The 27,865-nt window shown below is 38.8% G+C and overlaps 2 protein-coding genes across 3 annotated transcripts in view; one reads left to right on the plus strand and one right to left on the minus strand.

Moving 5' to 3' along the window:
* Positions 1 to 2,700, plus strand: part of LOC115218565 (mediator of RNA polymerase II transcription subunit 16-like) — a 39,653-nt gene extending 36,953 nt beyond the window's left edge. Inside the window, exon 9 of the mRNA XM_029788455.2 lies at positions 1,596 to 2,700. Coding sequence (XP_029644315.1) covers positions 1,596 to 2,296 — 701 coding nt within the window. The 3' untranslated portion in view covers positions 2,297 to 2,700. The remainder of the gene's footprint in view (positions 1 to 1,595) is intronic.
* A 5,783-nt stretch (positions 2,701 to 8,483) lies between these two features.
* LOC115218526 (branched-chain-amino-acid aminotransferase, cytosolic) overlaps positions 8,484 to 27,865 on the minus strand; it is a 478,054-nt gene continuing 458,672 nt past the window's right edge. For both annotated transcript variants that reach the window (XM_029788393.2, XM_036508335.1), the window contains 6 exons: positions 24,543 to 24,703; positions 19,084 to 19,226; positions 17,735 to 17,820; positions 14,483 to 14,551; positions 12,693 to 12,839; positions 8,484 to 11,419 (listed from right to left, as the gene is read on the minus strand). In XM_029788393.2, the coding sequence (XP_029644253.1) occupies positions 11,378 to 11,419; positions 12,693 to 12,839; positions 14,483 to 14,551; positions 17,735 to 17,820; positions 19,084 to 19,226; positions 24,543 to 24,703 (648 nt within the window). In that variant the 3' untranslated portion in view covers positions 8,484 to 11,377. The remainder of the gene's footprint in view (positions 11,420 to 12,692; positions 12,840 to 14,482; positions 14,552 to 17,734; positions 17,821 to 19,083; positions 19,227 to 24,542; positions 24,704 to 27,865) is intronic.

The raw sequence follows: 27,865 nt of genomic DNA on the forward strand, positions 1-27,865 counted from the left end.
CAGACTGGAGCCTGGTGCAGCCTTCTGGCTTCCCAGACCCCAGTTGAACCGTCCAACCCATGCTAGCATGGAGAACGGACGTTAAACGATGATGATTTCTGTTGAAATGCAATGCCTTTGTTTCTTAATAAGTTAATGAAATAACTGTTATTCAGCTGGTATTTGGAACATAACATATAATTTTAATGGATCTCTTTATGTCATAGCATCAGAGTTGGTATTAGGCAGGCTGATATTGAAAGTGAACTGTGCAAGTCCAGAGCCAACTCCTTGCCTTCATTCCCAGTAGACCGGTGCCTGACCCATGGCAGAACCTTATTTTGTTGTTGTTTGTTCCTTCTCGAGCTCATTAGGGCTGGTTTCCCAGTTTACTTGTCATATAGGTTCCTCACCTGGATGGGACACAGGCCTGTCGCAGGTGAGCTGCAAGATGCAGGAGGAAAGAGTGAGAGAAAATTGTGGTGAAAGAGTCAGCAGAAGTTCGCCATTACCTTCTGCCAGAGCCGCGTGCAGCTTAGGTGTTTCGCTCATAAACACACACAGCGCCTGGTCTGAGATTCGAACCCACGATCCTTCGACCGCGAGTCCACTACTCTAACCACTTGGCCATGTGCCTCCACAGAACCTTATTTTAGCAACCTCGAAACGATGAAAGGAAAAGTCGACCTCAGCAGAATTGGAACTCAAAATGTAATGGTGAACGAAATGCCACTAAGCATTTTGTCCGGCATGCTAACAATTCTGCCAAGCTCACTGCCTTAATAATAATAATAATAATGATAATAATTATTTCTAGTATAAGTACAAGGCCTGAAATTTTGGCGGAGGGGGCTAGTCGAATACATTGACCTCAGTGCTCGACTGGATCTTAATTTATTGACCCCCAAAAGGATGAAGGGCAGAGTCGACCGTGGCAGAATTTGAACTCAGAACGTAAAAACGGATGAAAAGCCACCAAGCATTTTGCCTGGTGTGTTAATGGTTCTGCCAACTCAGTTCACTGCCTTCATCATCATCATCATCATTTAGCGTCCGTTTTCCATGCTAGCATGGGTTGGACGGTTCTACTGGGGTCTGTGAAGCCAGAAGGCTTCATCAGGCCCAGTCAAATCTGGCAGTGTTTCTATGGCTGGATGCCCTTCCTAACGCCAACCACTCCGTGAGTGTAGTGGGTGCTTTTTACGTGCCACCCGCACTGGTGCCAGACAGAGCTGGCAAACGGCCACGAACGGATGGTGCTTGTTATGTGCCACCGGCACGAGGGCCAGGCGAGGCTGGCAACGGACACGAAACGGGGCGGTGCTGGCAACGGTCGCGAAACGGATAATAATATATACTTTTTAACTTGTTTCAGTCATTTGACTGCGGCCATGCTGGAGCATCGCCTTTAATCGAGCAACTCGAACCCGGGACTTATTCTTTTGTAAGCCCAGTACTTATTCTATCGGTCACTTTTGCCGAACCGCTAAGTAACGGAGACATAAACACACCAGCATCGGTTGTCAAGCAATGCTAGGGGGACAAACACAGACACACACATACATATATATATACACATATATGATAATATTTAACATATTTCTCTTTTGTTTCAGCCTCTTTACAGTCTTTCCAGCCTTTAATTCAGTGGATTGCTGATTTTACTCTTCATCTCCTGGGTTCCATACCTTTGCAACAGTCATATTCGGACATACCTGGTTCTCTACTCATTCGAGACAGTTCTGTTCTAAGTGTGCTGCGAGAACTCTTTGTCATCATACGCCTGTGGGGCCACATCAATCCGAATTGCCTTCCGTTTTTCACTATGAACTCTTCAATTGAGTGCATGTCCCATCTATTCAAACTGTTAACGAAAGCCTGGCTGTGCGTAAAGGAAGGCGGTAGTGTTGAATATGAGGAGGGTCTTGTCAGTGATTGTTGTCACCTCACCAGCGAAGTGATGATCAGAAATACACGTCAGACGTTCAGTCAAGACACGTTAGGCTACGCGATATTCCACCAGTCGACACCGCAGTCATTTCAGATTGGCGTCGAACCAAACTACGTGTATAGCTGTAAACAAAAACAGCAGTTTATGACTATACCAGACATTACGACGGAGAGCAAACAGATGTATGACATAGTTCGTCAGATCAACCTTGGTGAAAAACCAGCAGAGCCGGTCCGCGAATGTAGTCGATGCGGTGCAGTATCGTTAATACAAAGCATTTCATCGGCAACGTCGATGAAAGCCTGGGAGAAACGGTGGGCTTCAGCTTGTCTTTGTGGGGGACAGTGGAAATGGACTATCACTTAACTAGACCCTCTTTCATATACAACACTATTACCTGGGAACAATCTAGATGTCATCATTACCATCTTTGCCATTTGTCATTTTGTATAAATTTCATTCCCTTCAATATGTCATATCCCCTAAAATACTCTCGAGACATCATCACATCAGTTTGCAGCTATTCCCTCTTCAAATCCTTTTGTAATCTCATTTAAGATTTGGGTGGGGTATATGGTTACGCCCATACATTTAGCAGCCTGATCCCATCATAAATTTTCATTTACAACAATTAATGACCAGTGAAGATACTGATGTTGGGAGGGAGTCTGAAGCTTGAAAAAAAAAAAAAAAAGTGAAATAGAGGTTCTTAGGAAACTTTATAATTTATTTATTTTTAACAACCAAAAAATATTGTCATTGAATAAGAAAAATAGTAAGGAAAAAATTTTAAGGGCCTTTAAATATTTTCTGATATCAAATAAAAAATCTCATCAAAACAAACAAAAAAGTTAAATAATTAACAAAAATAAACATTTCTCATGTATTTTCTTAATTATTTTATTCTATGATGTATTTTCTTAATTATTTTATTCTATGATATTTGGGCCTTGTGAGTCTCAAGAGCATAAATAATGGTTTCAAATTTTGGCATGGGGCCATGATTTAAGATAATATTGTCCTTAACAGGATCTGAATGATTGTAAAGAGCCGAAAGAAATGCCAGTAAGCATTTTGTTTGCCATATTATTGATTTTACTGGCTCACTGCCTTTGTAATGATAATGATTTAAGATTTTGGCACAAGGCCAGCAAGTTCAGAAAAGTGGGTCTGTCAGTTATATCGACCCCCCAGTGTTCAACTGGTACTTATTTCCATCGACCCTAAAAGAATGAAAAGCAAAGTCAATCTCGGTGGAATTTGAACTTAGAACAATAAAAACATAGACAAAATGCCATTATACAAAATAAGAAAATGGAGGAATAGATTTCTTTCAATCATCAACTGCTCGATAATACCAATTCATATAATTTATTAACTAATAATTTAGGAACATCCAGATCAAACAGAATAAAACAGTACACATCAGTAAGATGATACCATAAGAACAATACATATAAATATAAAATGGATCTTACAGCTGTTTCAGCCTGTAGATAAGAGTATCTCATTATGCTCATATTAGTCAGATGTATTGAGGTAATATGCAGTTGATGATTGAAAGAAATCTATTCCTCCATTTTCTTATTTTGTATTATGAATTTGAGGTAAAACATTTTACCTTCGCCCATATTTATGTATTAGCCTTTCTGTGTACTTCACTGGCAGTATATTGGATAAATGATATCCCATAGTGGGTTACACTCATAACCCCTATCTCACTTTGTGACAAAATGCCATTAAACATTTTTCTCGGCATGCTAATGATTCTCCTAGCTTGCTGATTTATTTATAATAATGGTGATGATGATGTCGGTTACTTCTAGGCCAAAAGACAATGTATTTTATAGTACTTATTCTCTGTCTCTTATGCCGAACCGCTAAGTTACGAAGACGTAAACATATAGGCTTAGGAGTGGCTGTGTAGCAACTAGCTTGCTTACGAACCACATGGTTCCGGATTCAGTCCCACTGCATGGCACCTTGGGCAAGTGTCTTCTACTATAGCCTCGGGCCGACCAAAGCCTTGTGAGTGGATTTGGTTGGCGGAAACTGAAAAAAGCCAGTCGTATATGTGTGTGTGTGTGTATGCTTGTGTGTCTCTGTCTCCCCAACATCGCTTGACAACCGATGCTGGTGTGTTTATGCCCCCATAGCTTAGCAGTTCGGCAAAAGAGACCAATAGAATAAGTACTAGGCTTACAAAGAATAAGTCCTGGAGTTGATTTACTCAACTAAAGGCGGTACTCCAGCATGGCCACAGTCAATTGACTGAAACAAGTAAAAGAGTAATACCAACACTGGTTATCAAGACGTGATCGGGGGGGGGGTGAAACAAAGACACACACGGATATATAATATGTAGGTATGAATATATTTATATACGACGGGCTTTCACTTTCCGTCTACCAAATCTACTCACAAGGATTTGGTTGGCCTGAGGCTAAAGTAGAGGTGTCATGCAGTGGGACAGAACCTGGAACCATGTGGTTGGTAAGCAAGCTTTTTACCACACTTGCACCTAGTGAAAAAAAAGTTTTCTTTTCACTTCAAAAATGGTAGGTGGTAAAATATTAGAGAAATCTTGAAGTATTTTGTTACGTCTCTTGACGTTCTGATTTCACGTCTAATTGGAGAGTCAATTTTTTAAGGCTTGATAAAATAACAAAATATCAGAGTCAAGACTATTGAAAGGGTTACAAGACGCAACAAAAATTTTAGGAAAATAAAAATAAGAAATAAGTGGAAATTTTACGGTGAGTGTGTTACATTATAAGGCACAAAAAGAAAATGACTCTCCCCAGACACAACAGAATATGCTTCAATACACGAACTCGTATAAAGAATTTTGCAAACCATTATAAGGCACAAAAAGAAAATGACTCTCCCCAGACATAACAGAATAGGCTTCAATACACGATCTCGTATAAAGAATTTTGCAAACAAAATAATAAAAATTAAGGGCGATAACTCACGTAAAAAGTTTTAAAGATTGCGTCCCTTGGCAACTTGGTGCGGGCATAAAACGCAGGTCTGGTTCTTCAGTTTCATGAGACGAGTCACATGTTCTATGAATTGAACCACCGTGTAACAGGCTGAGTATTCCGCAAACATGTTATATATATGTGTCGAACGAGGCACAACTAATGGCAATTACACATTTTTTCTCTATATATCCTTAACATTGCCAGAATCAGTGTGTGACAAAGCCCAGGAACTCGTGGTCACGATGTGATCTTAACCATTCGCCCAAATATAGACTCAGGTGTGACAAGAAGCTTGCTTCCCAACCACATGGTTCTGGGTTCAGTCCCACTCTATGGCACCTTAGGCAAGTGTCTTCTACTATATCCTCGGGCCGACCAAGGCCTTGTAAATGGATTTGGTAGATGGAAACTGAAAGAAGCCATCGTATATATTTGTATATGTTTGTGTTAGTCCCCGTATCTTAGCAGTTCGGTGAAAGACTGATAGAATAAGTACTTGGCTTACAAGGAATAGGTGCTGGGATTGATTTCTTCAAATAAAGGCAGTGGTCCAGCATGGCAGCAGTCAGATGACTGAAACAAGTAAAAGAATATATATATATATAAACATGTACTGTTCTGTGATAGAAAAATTCATACATATATATATGTGTGTTAAATATAATGAGACAACAAAGCCAAGGGAGTGTGAAATTTCTAGAACATTTATAAAGAGAGAGGTAGTCTTACAGCTTCATCAGAGATGATATGAGATATAACGGGGAAAGTTTACGAAAATAAACAAAAGACGAAGGCAGGTGGAGTACAAACAAACAAATGTATTAGTATAGCGCTCAGTAATCATCATCATCATCATCATCGTTTAACGTCTGTTTTCTGCGCTAGCACGAGTTGGACGGTTCGACCGGGGTCTGGGAAGCCAGGGGCTGCTCCAGGCTCCAGTCTGATCTGGCAGAGTTTCTACGGCTGGATGCCCTTCCTTCTATAGAAATAGAAAAAAGTCTTTTACGTTTCGAGCCTACGCTCTTCGACAGAAAGATACACAGAAAAAAACAAGGAGAGAAAAAAATGCATGTAGGAGCTAACGATCTATCATGGCGTCCATGATATGAGATAGTTAAATAGAAGGAAATAGCAGAGTTCAATATAAGAAGCTATTTTGGAATGGGAGAGGTATCTGATGTATAAAAGGAAATATGAGAATAAAAATAAAAATACAAGTTGCTTGTAGCATCCAACATATATTTTTATTCTTATATTTCCCTTTATACTTCCTATATCCATCTTTTCCAATTTAACTCCTTATATTGACCCCTACTATTTCCTTCTATTTAACTCTCATATCATCTCTGATGACGGGATATTCTTCATATTCCTAAAACAGCTGTGAGACTACATCTCTCTTTATAAATGTCCTAGAACTTTCACACTGCCTTGGCTTTGTTGTCTCATTTTATTTAACATATACATGCTCACACATGACCCGCGTGAGGCTCTTCACTCATGCTATTATCGAACCAGAAGTCTAAAAGTGGTCCTCCTGTAGCACTCACATAGCCTTACCTGCATTTTGGGTATTTTGGATTTCCAAAACCTCTGATGCAAAGATTTTTTTTCTTTGCAAAAAAGACAGGACAATTGTTTTTGTTTTATCCAATTATTTATTAAAAATCCATTTTAAATACAAAAAAAAAATAAAAAGGAAAGAGAGTTGCAAAATAAAGAATCAAAAATAAAATTTTCAACTAAAGTCCAAAGTAAAACACTTTAAGGTTGCCAAAAGCAGTCAGTGGAGCTGAGTCTGAATGTTCAAGATCATATTGTAAAAGAAACAATTGAAATGAGATTCATATTCTCTAAAACGTTTTGAGATTCCTGACGTAAAATCAGAATGTGCAAAAAAAAAAAAAAAGGGGGGGAAAAAAACCAAAATAAAACTATTAAACACGCGTTTCAAAAATAGTGTATGTGGAGAAAATATATATATATATATTAGCCATTGTCCTTCAACATGAAATACTTCAGAAGGTAACTGTCAGAACATTGCAAATGCTATAGCTTTCTATTTAATTCTGCTTTAGAATGCATGAGGGGGTGCTGAAAAGTTCCTGGCTTTAAGGGTATCGCAAAAGACCTGATTGGAAGCCCAACCTTTCTGAGCTCTTTTTTACAGGGGTTAGAAAAACTGAAGGACCACTGCAATAACCTTGTGAATCTGGGAGGGAATATGTTGAATAAAATCATCATCAAATGATCCTCTTGTATTTTCTTCTACCCAAAGCCAGGAATTTCTCAGCACCCCTTCATATATATAGCTATCTTATCTATCTATCTATCTATATATATATATATATATATATAGTTGTATTATGGGATGGTTGGTCATGTTGCCAGTTTAGCCAATATATATATATATATACACACACATACACATATCTATACTTACATATACGAGTACCAGCTCCTGCATTCGATCCACAGAAGGGGAAAGGTTGATGAAAGCGCCAAACACACTATTAGCTTTCATTTGGTTTTCATTGTGCCTATCTTTGCCTATGGTCATGGGCATTGGGTAATGACTGACAGAGTACGATTGCAAATATAAGTGGCTCAAATGGTCAAGCCAAAACTTCTTCCCATTCAATGGTTACAGCTCTTGTACCATGGACAAGTGATCAGGATGTTGGTGGAAAGAATCACAAGACAGATTCTGCAAGCCAAGCTAACCAGCAGGAAACCTCAGAGTAGAGCAAGAATGAGATGGCTACATAATACACTAAGTCTTAGCTGGACACACTTGGGAATCAAGCTGAAAAGGCTAATCAATGCTCCTCACAGGACCCTATGGAAGACAAGCTGCCTGAGGACTCTACATATATGACCCTCCCAGCAACAATGGGCAGAGAAGATATTTATATACACACACATTCTTTTATTTATGTGTGTATGCATGGATATGTGTTTTTATGTATGTATGTGTATATATGTATGTATGTTATATATATATATATATATGTATGTATGTATATATATATATATATAAGTAATACTAAGTAATTAAGGGTTTAGCAACGAATTGCCTCACCAACACACCGAATTTAGAAATAGCAGTCAAAGAGATATAGCTATTCCTTCTACTAAAAGGGGGATCTCAGTAAAAACACAGCACTTGAAAGGCAAATGTATGTATATATATATATATATATACACATGTATGTATATATATATATATATATATACATGTATGTATATATATACATATATATATGTGTGTGTGTGTGTGTGTGTATATCTATGTATCTACATGTGTGAATATAAATATATGTGCATGTGTGTATATAAATATGTAATATATATATATATGTGTGTGTGTGAATATATATATATGTGCATGTGTGTATATAAATATGTGTGCATGTGTGTATATAAATATTTGCGTGTGTGTATATATATATACATGTGTGTATATATATATATATATTATATATATATATATCAGGTTTAGTAAAAAGCAAGCAACGTTTTGAAACAACTTGTACCAGATTTTCAGTTTTTAATTTTTTTTCTAAGTGTCTGTTAATACAGACATTGACATGCTCAAAGGCATCAATAAATTAACATTGATATTTTTTTCACCCTTGTTACAATCATCTGAAATGAAACTGTCAAAGTGCGATATTCGAGCAATTTCGGTATTCAACTTCAAAATAGGATGTAAAGCAGCTGAAATTGCTCGTGATATCAATGAAACGTATGGTGAACCAGTGAGTAGTCAGCCCAAAAATGGTTTAAACGATTTAACAGTGGAGACCTGAGCCTTGAAGATTGTAAGCATAATGGACGCCCATCTATCATCGATGACGGTCAATAAAAGCACAGAAGAACTGGCAAAAGAACTTCAAGTTAGCCAGAAAATCGGAAAAATTCGACAATGAGTACCACATGATTTGAATGAAAATCACAAAATGCACAGATATGAAGTTTGCTCGTCGCTTCTTCTTTGTAACCAGACCGATCCATTTGTCAACCATATTGTAACATGCGGTGAAAAGTGGATTCTGTACAATAGTAAAAATCGTTCTGCGCAGTGGTTGAACTAAAATGAAGTACCAAAAATCTTCCCTAAACCCGAGCTCTTCGAAAAGAAGGTTATAGTGACCGTTTGGTGGAGTACTGCTGCATTCATCCACAATAAAACTTGGAAAAAGTTACTGCAGAAACACTGCCAAAATGAAAGGAAAACTGCTACTCCTCTGGTCAACAGAAGAGGGCCAATCATTCTTCATGACAATGCTCGACCACCTGTTTCACTAATGATGCTCAAGTTGAAGGAACTTGGCTATGAAGTTCTTCCCCACCCAGCTTATTCCCCAGATCTTTCTCCTACTGACTACCACTTTTTCAAGCACCTTGATGGTTTCCTTTGAGAGAAGGAGTTAAAAAATCAAATCGATGCTGAAAATGCATTTCATCATCTCCAGAACTTCAGATTTTTACGTCACCAAAATAAACAAACTTGTAACTTGTTGGCAAGAATGTGTTGATTGTACTTGCTTTGATGGATGAAATTTCCACATTGTTGAAATATGTTGTGGTGAATTTCGTGTTTCAAAACGTTGCTAACATTTTACTCAACATGATAAATATATCACACGATGCTTTGTTTCCAAGCTATTTTGATCACTGTCAACACCACTCCACCTTTATCTTATCAGAAAATATTTTAAAAAAACTACTTCTAAAATAAGGCCTCAAGAACTCTCAAAGGATCCTGATTCCTTTTTATCAGCAGAAAAAAAATTTATATCCTATCAGGAGACTTCTTTTTTTTTTTTTGTTTTTGGTGGATTTTGACAAAAACAAACAACAAAACCAAGCTATTCTTCAATAATGTTTTGGAAACACATAATATAAGTTTTTAAACCTAACCCTAATTTCTGAAATACCAACGATAACCACTAACTTATGGTTCAAAAGAGATCAATATTTGATATGTGATACAGATTGGAATATGGAGGTAAGTGGCGGTAGGGGACGGGGCTAAAAAAAAAAATGCACTGTTTCATGATTTTTCTTTTCTTTGCATAAATGAACAAAAGGACACATGTGGTGTTGTTCTCACCTATCTTTGAATACTCATGTGGAACAAGTTTGTACCACTTTGGTTCAGTGGTACATTTAGAAATAACATGATAGTTATTTCTATTATTAAACAAAGCAACGTTGGAAGACAAAAACTAACGGTACCTTTACATATAGAAGACATAAAATGGCTTGGGGAAGTCTTTTACTCCTTGGATGTTTGTTCTACTGGAATTTGGATTACGTGGACAAAATTTTTGATAGGAAAAGAGAATAAATAAAATGAAGACAATAAGTTCACTTATGTGAGGTAAAAATTAGTTAAGTTAGTCAATATATACGTAAAAAACAAGTCGATAACATTTCAGGTGAATAAGTTTTAAAAAGCGGAGGAAAAAAAATCAATGGATGTGAAATTACTGATCATCGTTACTTAATTTGAATATTAAATTATATGTAATTAATCAAGCAAAGAGCAACTCCTTTACCATAATGTCACATATTATTAATTGCGTAAGCAAATGATCAATGTGTTGACGTGCTCTTTCATGATAAGTATAGAAACTGCACAAAATTCTTTTGCATTTTGCTTAATATCTGTAGGCATATAATATGCTGTTGCTTCATGTCTTTATACACACAGAAAGAAGGAATACTAAACAATAGCTTACATTGTTGTAGATGATATTGTATCTAATATCCCACAATATGGCATTGCATATCTCTGTCAAGTGTTACCAGGGATACAATTAAACTAAATTTCATCATCATCAATGCAGAAAAGTAAGATCTTGGTGGTAATATTTTGAATTTCTGTGACAAAACTATAATTAGGAACTAAAAAAAAAAACCCATAAAAAATGAGTGCATAACATAATTTGGAAATATTGAAACCATAATTAGCTAACAGCAGTCTTTTGTGCAGTTCTGTGAGTTCAGTGCTTTTACTCAGAGTTTTGAATGTGATCAAACAAAACTTATATGTAATCAATCACAATTGTCAAATAAGTTTTGTAACATGTTAATAAATGAATTACATGTACTAGGGGTGAAAAAAATGTGTAATTAATCTAATTGGACGTGTCTCTTAAGACTCACGTAATATAATTAAAAAGGTGTTTTCATTTAAAAATAGATAGGTGTGTATGCGTGCGTTTAATTTAGTTGGTAACAGTAAAATTGTGCCCAGGCCAGTGGCAATGTTGTTTTTTCTATGACAGAACTAGGAAATTAATAAAAAAAAAAACAATAATTAAAAACCAATCCATTTAAACCAAGGGACACTTCATTGAAGTAAACGATGACTGCAGATTGAGAATCGGCTAGTTGGAAAATATCTACCATAACAATGAAAGTGCTTTCAATGTAGACATCATTGTTACTCAATAATTTCAGACCATTTATGTTCCACTCTGCCAAACTGCAATATGAAAATAATTATAACTTTATTATTGGCCGCAAGGGTATACAGAAACAAGAAACACATACATACAAAGTTTTACAACAAAAACAATGGGTAACATATAACAACGAATAATTCCCCAAAAGGTGAGGGATTGGGGAGACCTCTGAGGGCTATTCGTAGAACCCTACAACAAACACAGTCACCCTGACCACAAAGACAAGTGCCTCTGTCTCATCCTTTCCCACTCAATTTACAGGTGCAGGCCCATTCACATGAACCATCCTTGCCACATTCACCCACATTGCAACAAAGGTGAGGGACAGGAGAAACTTCTGAGGGCTACTCATGGAACCCTACAAAAATACACAGTCACCCTGACCACAAAGACAAGTGCCCCTGTCTCATCCTTTCCCACTCAATTTACAGGTGCAGGCCCATTCACATGAACCATCCTTGCCACATTCACCCACACTGCAACAAAGGTGAGGGGCAGGAGAAACTTCTGAGGGCTACTCATGGAACCCTACAAAAAAAACACAGTCAACCTGACCACAAAGTCAAATGCCCTCATTTCATCCTCCCCACTCAATCTACAGGTGCATGCTCAGAGCAGGCCTGTTCACATGGATCATCCCTGCCACATTCACCCACACTGCAACAAAGGTGAGGGACAGGAGAAACTTCTGAGGGCTACTCATGGAACCCTACAAAAAAACACAGTCACCCTGACCACAAAGTCAAATGCCCTCATTTCCTCCTCTCCACTCAATCTATAGGTGCATGCTCAGAGCAGGCCTGTTCACATGGACCATCCCTGCCACATTCACCCACATTGTAACAAATTTGTTGGAAGGAAGGCAACAATTCCATCTCCATGCTCATTTTCCTTTGAAAAAATGTTGATGATGGCCATATCATGTTGAAAGCACCGGTTCTTGTCAGATTACCGAAGTTAAGCAACATCGAGCCTAGTTAGTACTTAGATGGGTGACCGCAATGTAAAATGAAGTGCCTTGCTCAAAGACATGACATTTTGCCTCATTCAGAAACAGAACTCACAACCTTTTGATTGCAAAGTAAAGCACTTTAGTCACTAAGCACTGCAATTCTACAGGGTGTTGTTATAGTACTATAATAGTTAAACTATTGACTATAATTTCTGAGTTGAGCATTTCGACTGATTCAACAATATGTCATTCATTTATGAAAGAGATGGTTGAAGAATATTCTTCAGAATTTATAAAGTTTCAAAGAAATTAAAATGTCTCCGAACATTGTTAGTGCTTACCTGGATATCCATGAGAGTTGACAGAAAACGGTTTACTAGCTTAGCACCATTGTCCATTGTTGGTAATGCAAATTTTTCTTCGTTATACAGTATTCTTTCAACTGGACAGACAACACAAGCAGTTCCAGCACCAAAAACTTCTACTATCTAAGAGACAGAATCAAAACAAAAACAAAAAAAAAAAAACACTATACAACAATGAAAATATTGGTTTCAAATTTTGGCACAAGGCCAGTAATTTGGGGGAGGGGGTAAGTTGATTACATCAACCCCGCCACCTGTGCTCAACATGTCTCTTTACTCTTTTACTCTTTTACTTGTTTCAGTCATTTGACTGCGGCCATGCTGGAGCACCGCCTTTAGTCGAGCAAATCGACCCCGGGACTTATTCTTTGTAAGCCCAGTACTTATTCTATCGGTCTCTTTTTTGCCGAACCGCTAAGTGACGGGGACGTAAGCACACCAGCATCGGTTGTCAAGCAATGCTAGGGGGACAAACACAGATACATATATATATATATATATATATATATATATACGACAGGCTTCTTTCAGTTTCCGTCTACCAAATCCACTCACAAGGCATTGGTCGGCTCAGGGCTATAGCAGAAGACACTTGCCCAAGATGCCACGCAGTGGGACTGAACCCGGAATCATGTGGTTGGTTAGCAAGCTACTTACCACACAGCCACTCCTGCGCCTTATTTTACTTATATGTACTTATTTTTTTCAACCCTGGAAGGACGAAAGGCAAAGTCGACCTTGGCAGAATATGAATTCAAAACATTAAGACAGACAAAAGGCTGCCAAGCATTCAGTCTAGCATGTTATTGATTTCATGCTTTGGCAGAAGGCCAGTAGGTTCAGGTTAGGTGTAGTTCAATTTCATTGACCCCCAGTGTTTATCGACCCCGAAAAGATGAAGGAAAAGTCAGCCGTAGCAGAATTTGAACTCAGATTGTAAAAACAAACGGTATGCTGCTAAGCGTCCTGTCCAGCATGCTAACGATTCGGCCAGCCAGTCACCTGCATTAGGTTACAGCTGTTTCTGCTATAAGATGTAATGCACTCATTGTTCCTTTGTCATTTAACTAATTTCTTATTATGCTCTGTACTCGGCTAATGCTTTTTTTTCTGAACCAAAAATCGGAATTGAAATTGAACCAATCCTATGACTGGCACCTGGCAGTTGCCAGGGCTGCTGGACTGACTCCTGTGCAGGTGGCAGTAAAGAAACACCGTTTCGACCCTGTGCTTGAGGAGATCAATTGAGCCAAGTACACCAAGATCAAAAATCAATGGAAACTGCAGTTGGGATCCTTGTGCTGGTGGCACGAAAAAAGCAACATCCGAACATGGCCGATGCCAGCGCCACCTAGACTGGCTTCTGTGCCGGTGGCATGTTAAAAGCACCATCCGAACGTGGCCGATGCCAGCGCCGCCTTGACTGGCTTCCGTGCCGGTGGCACGTAAAAAGCAACAATCTGATCGTGGCCGTTGCCAGCCTCGTCTAGCACCTGTGCTGGTGACACGTAAAGAGCACCCACAACACTCACGTAGTGGTTGGCGTTAGGAAGGGCATCCAGCTGTAGAAACACTGCCAGATCAGACTGGAGCCTGGTGCAGCCTTCTGGCTTCCCAGATCCCTGGTTGAACCGTCCAACCCATGCTAGCATAGAGAACGGACATTAAACGATGATGATGATGATGATGATGAGATAATTAATGAACTCTAACATCAGGTTATTAGTATTGCTATATCAAATCCTGTATGTGTGCGTAGAACTTACCCTTTTTTCGTTCAGTGCTGTCAAAAACTCTTTCATGTTGATCTCCTTCTCAGATACTTTGAATTCATTCTGGAATTAGAAACGAGTTGAAAATTTTGGAAAAAAGGGAAGGAAGAATGAAATAAAATCTACGGAAGGCATCGCACATATGAAAAATAAATAAGACAGGTAATCACAAGGTGTATGAATGTGCAACTGTTATTTTACTCTTTCTCTCTCTCCCTCCCTCTCAATCTATGTACATACACACGCACACACGAGTATGTACATGTATATAAACACATGCATTTACATGACGCCATGATAGATCGTTAGCTCCTACACGCATTTTTTTCTCTCCTTGTTTTTTTTCTGTGTATCTTTCTGTCGAAGAGCGTAGGCTCGAAACGTAAAAGACTTGTTCTATTTCTATTCCTGAGCGCCATATTAGCACATTTGTTTGTTTGTACTCCACCTGCCTTCGTCTTTTGTTTATTTTCGTAAACCTTCCCGTTTCATATGTATCAGTTTTTGTACATATATGTGTGTGTGTGCATTATGTATGTATATATATATATATATATATATATATATATATATATATGAGTGTATGTATGTATGTATTAAAGAGTTGAGTTTTCTCAGACGAGACCTTAGTTATTCTTTCTCCCTTCCGTTTTCGCATTTTAGCAGCAGCAAATATATGCCCGTTGGTCAAGGTATGCACAAAGAAACTAATATTTGGTAGAAGAAAAAGTGTTCCCAGAATAAATTACTCGCAATATTTTGGTATGCCACAGCATCATTTTTCCGCCAGTTTCTGCAAACCTTCTTTACTTCAACAAGCTGTGGGCTGTCAAAGACAGGAAGCATCTTCTATTGTACGTCTATACTTAGAGAAATCTATTTTGCCCTTCTGTTGAAACGCTTAAGAATCCAAGAATTAATGTCTTCCTCTCCTGCTTTCTATTTCTTCCAGTCTTTATCTGCCACATGTTTTTTTTTTTTCATTTATATATGATACTAGCAGCTAAGCCCGGTTTCACCCGGTCTGTTTGGATGATGTGGCTGTGATCGTTTTCTGTTAGGTATAATCTATAACAGCGTTTGTCAGCCTTATCATTTCGGGTCCCCTGTTTCGATTGGAGCCTCCAGCTATATGAAAATTTCCTGATCCAACCCCGTTTGAAAACAGCTTCTGAGCAACTGGGAAATTCCATTAGAAAAAGTTTTAATCGATTTTCTCAGTAAGTATGGGGGTTAGGGAAAAAATACAAACTGCATTCCAATCTATGCACCTGTCTCCACATGTGTGCCATTTTTCACGCGAATTCACTTAGCAGTTTGGCTGTGAACCTCAAGACAAGAAAGAATACAATGATCGCCCATGTCCAATTTATATTATAGATTATTTTCAAATCTGGAATTATATGTACATAGGTACAGACATGGTTGTGTGGTGAAGAAGCATGTGGTTTCATGTTCGGTTCCACCGCACAACACCTTGGGCAAGTGTGTTCCACTACAGCCCCAGCTCAACCAATATCATGTGAGTGAATTAGGTAAACAGAAACTGAGTGGAAGCCTGTCATACAAACATACATCATCACCATCACCACCTTTACAACCCTGTGGCACGTAAAAAGCACCATCCGAATCGTGGCCGATGCCAGCGCTGCCTTGACTGGCTTCCGTGCTGGTGGCACGTAAAATGCACCAATCCGATCGTGGCCGTTGCCAGCCTCGCCTGGCACCTGTGCAAGTGGCACGTAAAAAGCACCCACTACACTCACGGAGTGGTTGGCGTTAGGAAGGGCATCCAGCTGTAGAAACACTGCCAGATCAGACTGGAGCCTGATGCAGCCTTCTGGCTTCCCAGATCCCCGGTCGAACCGTCCAACCCATGCTAGCATGGAGAACGGACGTTAAACGATGATGATGAATAACGAAATTATTGTATACAGTGCTCAGGTGCACCACAACTTGTCAGAAAGTGCGTATAAAGTATATGCAGTAATGTACAAATGTCTGGAAAGCGAACAATGTATGAGTCAGATACATGCTTGTGTGTGTATGGAGGGGAGAAAATCAGGTGTAGTGTAGTGTTGGCGAATCTCAGGAAGCATGGAAGTTTTGAAGGATGCAGTGCTCCGACAACTAACAACTGATGCCGGCAGTTTGTTCCATGCTTCAGCAACTCTCTGCGTGAAAAAATGTTTCCTAAAATCATGGGAGCTGTGCTGTTTTCTGACTTTGTAAATATGTCCACGGGTGTTAGACGGGTGGAGTTTGAAAAGGTGCTCAGAGTTATTTTTTGTAAGATGGTTAATAATTTTATGGTGTCTGCCAAGTCAGCTGCCAGACGTCGGAGTTTCAATGTGTCCATGCCCAGGGAAGTAAGGCATTCAGAATATGGCAAATGCCTGATAGAGGGTATTCTTTTGGTTATACGTCGCTGAACGGCTTGTTAAGTTTGGTATTTATTCTATCAGTCTCTTAGCTGAACTGCTGTTATAGGAATGTAAACAAACCAACACTGGTTGTCAGGATGTGTGACAAACACACAGGCACAAAAACACACACACACATACACGATGAACTTCCACACAGTTTCTATCTACAGAATTCACTTACAAGGCATTAGTTGAAATGAAATTTTAGTAGAAGATACTTTGCCTGTGGTGCTGTGCAGTAGGACTGAACTCAAAACTACGTAACTGCAAGGTGAGCATCTTAACCTCATGGCCATGCCAGTGCTTACATGTACACTAATATTTCATGCAAGCATTGAACATGTTTGTCTAGAATTTTTCTAGCTTACAACCATGAGAACACTGAAGTTTATACACAAACATCAATCATACAATGTACCCTTCAGTGAAAGAGGGAATCCCCTTGTCAGCAAAGATATATATAGAGAGGAAGAAAGAAAGGGAGAGAAATACATATATATATATATATAAGTTAGGTACAAAAAATTCAGGGTGAATACTTGATAACTGTAAGCACCAGTATATGCCAGTTAGTGGTGTAGGTGATTGGGTATATTTATCAAAAGAAAAACAGGATGCAAAGGATTTAGCGGTACATATGTTTCTGGCTTTATTGGACAGTTTATATCAATGCATAATTGATGTAACATGTATGACAATAGCCTTCCTCAGCTATATATAAATATATATGTATATATATGTGTGTATGTGTGTGTAGCGAGAGAGAGAGAGTAAAAAAATTATAAAAGAAATTTAAGACTTGCTGAAACTAAATACATACCCAATCGCGGGCCAATTCCAAAAGACTTCTCCGGGTGACTCCAGGTAAGATGAGTCCATTGAGAGGAGGTGTGATTAGTTCTTTCTCTGCCAAAAAAAAAAGTAAAGGAAACCAATTACTACTATACTGAAGCTAGCTGTGGTGGCTAGAACAAGCTAAAGAACAAATAAAAATAATGTATACAAGGTGGTATCAAGAAGTTCCTGGACTAGTTCTGTAACATGCCAACAGATGGCAGCACATGGTTGTGTGCACAGTGAGAGTTAGCAGTGACCTTTATGAAGCAGTGTGTCTAGTGACATCATTGTGCTTACTTCGCAAGTTGTGGAATTTGTGTTTTTAATTTCTTTATTGCTCACAAGGGGCTAAACATAGAGACAAACAAGGGATTAAGTCAATTACATCGACCCCAGTGTGTAACTGGTATTTAATTTATCAACCCCAAAAGGATGAAAGGCAAAGTTAACCTCGGTGGAATTTGAACTCAGAACGTAACGCCAGACGAAATACTGGTAAGCATTTTGCCCCGCATGCTGTTTCTGCCAGCTCGTTGCTTTGCTAACGTTTCTGCCAGCTCGCTGCCTTAGCTACAACAGCCCCAGGTCAACTATGTATGTGTGTGTTTGTATGTATATATATATCATCATCATCATCATCATCATCGTTTAACGTCCGTTCTCCATGCTAGCATGGGTTGGACGGTTCGACCGGGGTTCTGGGAAGCCAGAAGGCTGCACCAGGCTCCAGTCTAATCTGGCAATGTTTCTACAGCTGGATGCCCTTCCTAACGCCAACCACTCCGTGAGTGTAGTGGGTGTTTTTTTACGTGCCACCTGCACAGGTGCCAGGCGAGGCTGGCAACGGCCACGGTCGGATTGGTGTATTTTATGTGCCACCGGCACGGAAGCCAGTCGAGGCGGTGCTGGCATCGGCCACGAGTCGGATAGTGCTATTTACGTACCACCAGACCAGGGTGGATAGTTAGACGATACAAAAAAGAACAGGAAAAAACAAGGATGGGTCATTCGGAGTTTTCAATCTTCAGTCGAGTACCAGATCATCTTTGCAGTTTCGACTGGTTACTCTTGAGACTGCTCTAATCTGGCCGGCCCCAAGAAAATCTATGCTAAGAGCACTAGATTCTTTGGAAGAAAGCAAGCGAATGTATATGAAAACAAGGATGAAAAAAAACTGGAGAAATGGTACGGAGCCGGCCAGATTAGAGCAGGGGTTGATGTAACTGAGTTATCCCCTCCCACATAATTGGGGGGCCTTGTGTCAAAATTTGAAATCATTATCAGTATTGTTTTATTTTACCTGTGGCTATATAAGATTTCTTTAATACTGACCTCCGTCTTCGTTAATCCAATAGATGAAAAGATTCATGGTGCCAACTTCTGTCAATTGGTGATCCTCTCCAAACAACCAGAGAACTTGTTGGCAACTCTTCTGAAGAGCTTCAACTTGCGGCAATAACGTGGGAGCATAGTTCCTGTAAAAGTAAGATAAGAGTGAGCAAACAGAGACCTGTTATGTTTTCCATACAAAGAACAAATCTAAGAAACAGCCTAGCCATTTATTCAAAACAAGACAACACCCACTTTCCTGTAAACATATTTGCACTCAATACACACTCTAAACTTAATTTATACTAGTGGTTCTCAACAGGGGTCCACACAAAATTTTGCTGTTAAAATTTGTACAATTCTTTTCTACTCAAGGCACAAGGCCCGAAATTTTGAGGAAAGGGGCCAGTCAATTAGATAACCCCCAGTATGCAACTGGTACTTAATTTATTGACCCTGAAAGGATGAAAGGCAAAGTCGACCTCGGTGGAATCTGAACTCAGAATGTAGACAGGTGAAATACCTATTTCTTTATTACCCACAAGGGGCTAAACAGAGACAGGTCAAACAAGGACAGACAAACGGATTAAGTCGATTATATCGACCCCAGTGTGTAACTGGTACTCATTTAATCGACCCCGAAAGGATGAAAGGTAAAGTTGACCGCAGTGGAATCTGAACTCAGAACGTAACGGCAGACGAAATACCACTAAGCGTTTCGCATGGCGTGCTAATGTTTCTGCCAGTTTGCCGCCGTAATTTGTGCAAGAAATTGGTTATACTTCTAAACTACACAAAGTATTTCTATTCTTTTATACAATTCCTAATAACATTTAGCAACAAAAATACAGTAGGATTTATATATATATATATATATATCATCATCATCATCATCATCATCGTTTAACGTCTGTTTTCCGCGCTAGCACGGTTGGACGGGTTCAACCGGGGTCTGGGGAGCCAGGGGCTGCCCCAGGCTCCAGTCTGGTCTGGCAGTGTTTCTACAGCTGGATGCCCTTCCTAACGCCAACCACTCCACGAGTGTAGTGGGTGCTTTTTACGTGCCACCTGCACAGGTGCCAGAGGGGTCTGGCATCGGCCACGGTCGGTTGGTGCTTTTTATGTGCCACCTGCACAGAAGCCAGTCGGGGCGGTGCTGGCGTTCGGATGGTGCTTTTTATGTGGGGGGGTGCAGGAATATAGGGGAGCACCAGTGGGGAGGGGTGCTCGGAGAAACGATGACAGGTTCTAGACAAGTAGAACGTAGGATATCACGAGAGGGGTAATGTATGGCGAAATAGCGTATTGAAGAGGGGGGTTCGAAGAGTAGACACCTATAACGGTGGTGGGAGAAACGACATCCGGTATAGATGGAGCAAAAATATAGAGATATCCGGTATTGGTGGTGGGGGTGGGTAGGGCGGGCGTGCCTAAATATGCGAAGGTTGATAGAGGAGAGAGCGAAGACTTGGACAGGCAAAATTATCGCAGCACATAATAATAAAGGGATATTTAGGGGGGACGGTGGAGAAATAGAGAAATTATCGGCACATAATGATGAGTAATAAACCGATTAACAACTAGAGGTCAGACAATTTTGCATGAAAATATTACTGGTAGAGATACGGGATGAATTAAAGTTCAAAGATTTCTTATCTTGGGATCACTTCGTTTACGGACAGACTCGGCAAAAGGAATTCGAAATCAAGAATGAGGCAGGTTACTAGCTTAAGAATGCATAGCCATGGAGAGGAGTAGGAAGAGGAGTCCAAACAATGTGAAAGAGGGGGAGAGAAGGAAAGAGAGAAAGTGGCCACCCCGCGAAGAATCGGCGGCCATTTCGATCAGCCCTGTAAGGGAGATTTTAAATATCTATAACGATAACTAATGAATTATACAGAATATGCAAAAATAGTAAACAGAGTGACGACTAGGGATCAGAATAATAATAAATAGTAATAATAATAATAGTAGTAATAATAATAATAATAATAATAATAATAATAATAAACCGATTAACAACTAGAGGTCAGACAATTTTGCATGAAAATATTACTGGTAGAGATACGGGATGAATATATATATATATATATATATACACATCAAATGGCTATGGAGGTCCAGTAGAGTAAAATAAGAATCAAAGGCGTCAACAGGTAAAACTGGATAAAAACCACTGATTTATACGAATAAAAAAAAATTCAAGACAGTTTAATTTGTTTCCTGAAAGGGTTTAAAAAAAAAAAATATATTGATGTAAGGGAGATAATAGTGAAAAAAAAAGTAACATTTGCTTCCCCTGATAAAACGATTTCTAATGTAGTTAAATAGAAAAAGGCAGATCCCGCGATCAGATTTAATAGATTATATTAATACTTAGACAGCTATTTTATCAATCTTTTCGTGGTGACAGGCAAAACCAAATGAATGAAATGTTTGAATTTTCACGGTGTAAATTTTCTTGACGTTTAGTATTCATATGCAACCACTGACAAGCTTACACCGTAACAAAAGATTTAAAATGATTTAATAAAGATGCAAGCAGACATCGAATAGGATTGAGATAATTAAATAGCAGAAGGAACTGTTTGAAAGGTCAAGAGGTTTGCTTCCCAATTACAGGGGGTTTTGGGTTCAATCCTGCAGCATGGCATCTTCTACTTTTCTACCATAGCTCTGGTCCCAGGGTCAACTAAAGCCTTGTCAGTGGATTTGTTGAGGGAAACTGAAAAAGGCCTATTGTGTACATACATACATACACACATATATATTCGTTTTTCATAATTATCATTAACATCATCATTTAACGTCTGCTTTCCATGCTGGCATGGATTAGACCAGAGGTACAAAAAAAATTTAGGGGCCACCGCACCCCTAATGGCCACATGATACCCTCAGCACTCCCATCCCTATTTTTATGTATAAATAAAAATTTTATATTTTACTAATTTAAATATACTATGAACCATTTGATATTTAATATAATATTAAATAATTTGTATACAATACTATAATAATATTATAATAAATTCATAGCATCCCCCAATCCGCTGCCTTCTTCCCAATGCCTCCTTTTTCTCTACCACTTCCACTCCCACTCCCACCACCCCCTTAGGCACCTGCGCCCACCTGGACTGTCTCAACGCCCACCGGTATACAGTGCTCAGGTGCACCACAACTTGTCAGAAAGTGCGTATAAAGTATATACTTTGAGAACCTATGGATTGGATGATTTTACTGGAACTGGTAAGCTGGAGAACTGCACCAGACACCACCAGTCTGATTTGGCTTGGTTTCTACTGGATGACCTTCCTAACGCCAACCACTCCAAGAGTGTAATGGGTGCACTTTAATGTGCTACCGGCACGGGTGCTTTTAATGCCACATGTGTATGTATAGGTATGTGTGTGTCAGTATTTGTGTCTCTTAGTCTTGGCATTACGTAATGGTTATAAAACAAGTGTCACCGTTCCTCATTTCTAGTCTTCTGTGAAAAGATGACCAGTCAGAAGGAAATACTACCTGGTTTGGAAACAGAAGGTTGGCAACAGGAAGAAAATCTGGCCATAGGAAACCTCAATTCATAGAGGTTGATTGATTCCTGTCACCAGCTTGTTTCCAGTTTCCCATAATCATTTCTTTACTACCCACAAGGGGCTAAACACAGAGGGGACAAACAAGGACAGATATCGACCCCAGTGCATAACTGGTACTTAATTTATCGACCCTGAAAGGATGAAAGGCAAAGTCGACCTCGGCAGAATTTGAACTCAGAACCTAACGGCAGACGAAATACGGCTACACATTTCGCCCAGCGTGCTAACGTTTCTGCCAGCTCGCCGCCATAATGTGACATATGTTCAAAGTATATTGAAAATAAAGGACACAGCTTGTACGATAGCGACACTCATTTACTATGATCATGCGAAGTCAAGACAAGGGAGACAAGACGACAACACATATATATATACACCAGAGGCAACTCCAGGTCATCAGCGTTACTTGGGTCTCATCACAGATTTCGTCACTTTGGCTCCTCACAGATTTTGCCTAAGACATGCCTGCATGAAGAATTTCGCATTTTTCCGCAATATTTCTAACCCAAACAACTTATTTTTTTATATCTAGCACTATGTCTTTCTCCATTTCTAAGTTAATGGTAAAAATAAAGCAACCCTGCAAAACACAACTGATCTTTACACACAGAAGCACAGAATAACAGCAATCAAATAATGACAGTGGAGTGTACAACAAACATCAGTCATCTGACTGTCGCCTGTACTCTTGACAAGAGATGCCAGTTAGTCTTTTACACCTACCAGTCTCGTTTGTATTAGACTGAGTAACTGGATAATTGCTTGTTCCTTTAAGAATATTGTAGAACAGAAATTTTTCATAGATTGGAATTTAAATCCTAATCTCTATAGAAATTTATTGTTTTAAGAAAACATTGAATTATGTTTAACTTTTACGATTATAGATAACAACTCAGGCTGTAGCTTCTGAGCCCAAATCAGGCACGTGTGAACGATGTCGAGAAATCGTCTACTACGAATGATATTTTTTGACACAGGGCACCTCTAAGATGACAGCCAGATGCTGAATGAAAATAAATGGATTGCAGCCAGGCTCAATAAAAGGAGGCTGCAGTTATATAATTGAAGTCAGTCATCATCATCATTTAACATCTCCTTTCCATGCTAGCATGGGTTGGACGATTTGACTGAGGTCTGGCGAACCAGATGGCTGCACCAGACTCCACTCTGATCTGGCAGAGTTTCTACAGCTAGATGCCCTTCCTAATGCTAACCACTCTGAGAGTGTAGTGGGTTGGTAGAAATTAAATCAGCTTGCAAATACATGTGCACTTCACTAAATTTATACTTGGGCTAATCCCAAACAGCCCAAGTGCTGGAGTCACCACTGATATACACACTCATATATAGACAGACTTATCCATATATATTTATGTTATCAATGCGCCTTTTTTTTTCCCCAGTTCTATCAAATATCTCACAAGACCCTGGTTGGTTGGGAGCTGGGTGGGGGCTACAATAGAAGATATGTGCCATGGTGCTATACAGTGGGACTGAACCTGCAACTACGTAGTTGGGAAACAAACGTATCAAGCAAGATAATCAGAGTAGTGATCATCATCATCACCACCATTGCTACAACAGCTATCACCACCATCACTAACAACATTACCAGGATAACCAACACTACCACTATTGCCACCATCTCCACAACCACCTCCATCATCATCATCATTATCATCATCATCATCTTACACCTTACATCCAGTTTACCATGTTTATCAGTTGGCTAAGTTGATTAGTGTGACTAACCCCTACAAGGTAGTGTCCCAACAAGGCTTTTGTCCAATGACTGCAACAAATAAAAGACAAAAAACAACAACACAAGAATAACACAGACAAAAACAAAACAAATTTGCTACTTACGATCCCATTTTATATTCTCCAGGACCTCCTGGCCATGATCGAACATATCTGGGGTCAGCCATTAAGGTAACTGGTTTTATACCTGTAGGAAAATAGGGTCCAACAGGAGAAGCAATGACAAATAATAAGGCTCTGTTGGGTGGGCTCACACCTAAAGTTGGCTGCAAAGAAAAAGAAAAAAAAATCCAGTTAGAAATATATTTAGAAATTTGACCAAGAATGTAAAATGGATATGAATCCTGCAGTATTTAAACCAGCTGTCTCGAGCCGATATTCTACATGTTTTACGTTTAAATCAGCCAGCTTCAGCTTCTCACACCTACCCTACAATGTCATCCTAAAAATATATAACCACATAATCGAAATGTCAAAGCTGTGAGATAATGCATGATACATTAAAAACAATGGAAGTAAATTACTGTATTTTAATGTCAATAAGGAAGCCCACTAATTCTTGGGGCTTAAAATTTGGGAAAAAGGTTTTGAAAGGGATTATAATACTATCCATGTATAAGAAACTCCCATATTTTTTTAACCTAATTTTTGACAAAAAAGGGTTCCTTATACACATTAAAATACAGTAACTTTTAGCACATTGTTTTTTCTCCAGAATTGTTTCCCTTGCCACTGCCCCCACAGCTACAGGGGAGGCAACTCATGCCACAACATAATGTACTTACAGTGTGTTAAAGGTTAACATTATATTTGACAGGGTAATCTGAATCTTCAACTCATGGCACTGTTGATGGTCATTGTAGCTTAATTTTTACCAAAGGTTATTGATCTCTCTTGTATTATCTGCATTCACTATTGCCACAAGCATGGCCTTGTAGTTAAGAATTTATTCCTTGGTTGAATGATTTTCAGTACAGCCTCAATGTTTACTAATTTGGGTAATATATATGTGCATGTGCAAAAGCATGCATGTGTTGTTTGTGTCTCTTTTCCTTGGTATTGTGTGATATTAGGTTGTTCTGAAAATAATGACCAATTTCAGAAACATCATTTTATTCTGGAAAATTTCACAATAGAAATGTTTTGATTAGTCAAAGTACGAGTTGCGAACATCTATGCATCTCTACCACCGATCAACGAGATTATTTATGCCTCGTTGATAAAAACTTATTGGCTTTGATGCTAAGATATCTTTGAAAGCTGATCCTACCTCGGGTTTGGAGTTTTAATCACTTAAAAACATGTTTAAATGCTTAAAAAAATGGTAGTCAGTGGGTGGAAGATCAGGAGAATATGGAGGATGTAGTAAAGTATCGCATTCCAAGTCTGTTTCTGCAGCGTCATTCTTGCAACATGTGGCTTTGCATTATTGTGGAGCAGAAGTGGACCACACCGATTCCATAAAGTCTGTGTGAGATGGGTGCCAAGAGAGCATACCACAGCACATAAGGAGTTTAGTGAGAGGCCTGGATCCATCATTTTGAATCAGAATCCAAAAAGCAGAGTATGGATTGGAAACACCCAAAATTGTCAGTAAAAACGAAATTCAAGACTTAACCTTCCACAGAAAAAATTATTCTAACCATTTTTAGGGATGTAAAAGGGCCTATACTGGAACATTACCAGGAAAAGGGCTCTATAGTCACCAATGTAGTCTACAGTGAAATGCTGGCCAACAAACTGAAAACAGCAAATGCCGTGTTCTATTGTCAAAGCAAGTATTATTGTTTGTACAGCAATTCACACCCACACATGGCCATCCACTCTATTGAAACCATTGAAACATTGGGATTTGAGTTGCTGTAACATCCTGCATACAGTCGAGACCTCACTTTTCCATGCTTGCATGGATTTGAAAGGACTTTCGGAGAGTCTTATGACTGGATACCCTTATGGACAGCAACCCTTTCAATCTGGACACATAGGGATATGGTGTGCATGTTCTAAAAACTGGGATCAATACAAAAATGCATATTTTAATTGATTGTTTATGGTGATATTTTTATAGATAACAGGGTTCTTATGGGGTTCTGAAAGACATGTAGAATTTGCCATATTCCATGACTATAAAAGTGGAAATCAAAGTGCAAGTATGCTAAAATTATCACCACATTTATTATTATTATTATTATTATTATTATTATTATTGAGTGAGAGAGCTGCACATGCCATCAAAGTGACACTGGGGTAAAATATACAAAGCCCAGTGTACCTATCATGACTACCCATCTGATAAGGATACAGAAGGCACATCATCATCATTATTATTATTATTATTATTATTATTATTATTATCATTATTATTATTATTATTATCATTATCATTATTATTATTATTATTATTATTATTATTATTAAGGCAGTGAGTTGGCAGAATCATTTGCAAGTTGGGCGAAATGCTTAGCAGTATTTCATCTTTTTCTTTTTTTTTTTATCTTTTTCTTTTAGATAAATAATTATGTACGTTATTTACATTTGAGGGATATTTGTCCTCATCTTGTTTGGTGTTAACACAACGTTTCGGCTGATATACCCTCCAGTCTTCATCAGGTGTCTTGGGGAAATTTCGAACCTGAGTACTCATTCCTAAGTATAGTATCTTTCAATTTTATTATTATTATTATTCAGCTCACTGGGCAGCATTTTGTTTGTCTTTACGTTCTGAGTTCAAATTCCGCCAAGGTTGACTTTGCCTTTCATCCTTTCAGGGTCAATAAAATAAGTAACAGTTGGACACCGAGGTTGATGAAATCGTTTTATCCCCTCCTTCAAAATTGCTGCCCTTGAGGTAAAATTTGAAACCGTTATTACTATTATTATGATTTAGGTGGTGGGCTAACAAAATCGTTAACAAGACGGCGAGCTGGCAGAAATGTTAGCACGCTGGGTGAAATACTTAGCAGTATTTTGTCTGCCGTTACGTTCTGAGTTCAAATTCCGCCAAGATCGACTTTGCCTTTCATCCTTTCAGGATCGATAAATTAAGTACCAGTTACGCACTGGGGTCGATGTAATCAACTTAATCCATTTCTCTGTCCTTGTTTGGACTAACAAAATCGTTAGCAAGGCGGCGAGCTGGCAGAAATGTTAGCACGCTGGTGAAATACTTAGCAGTATTTTGTCTGCAGTTACGTTGAGTTCAAATTCCGCCAAGGTTGGTTTTGCCTTTCATTCTTTCAGGATCGATAAATTAAGTACCAGTTACGCACTGGGGTCGATGTAATCCACTTAATCCCTTTCTCTGTCCTTGTTTGTCCTCTCTATGTTTAGCACCTTGTGGACAATAAAGAAATAAGAATCGTTAACATGCCAAGCATAATGTTAGCAGCATTTAGTCTATCTCTACGTTCTGAGTTCAAATTTTACTG

Source organism: Octopus sinensis, linkage group LG13 (genome assembly GCF_006345805.1).
Source record: "Octopus sinensis linkage group LG13, ASM634580v1, whole genome shotgun sequence".
Classification (NCBI taxonomy): domain Eukaryota; kingdom Metazoa; phylum Mollusca; class Cephalopoda; order Octopoda; family Octopodidae; genus Octopus; species Octopus sinensis.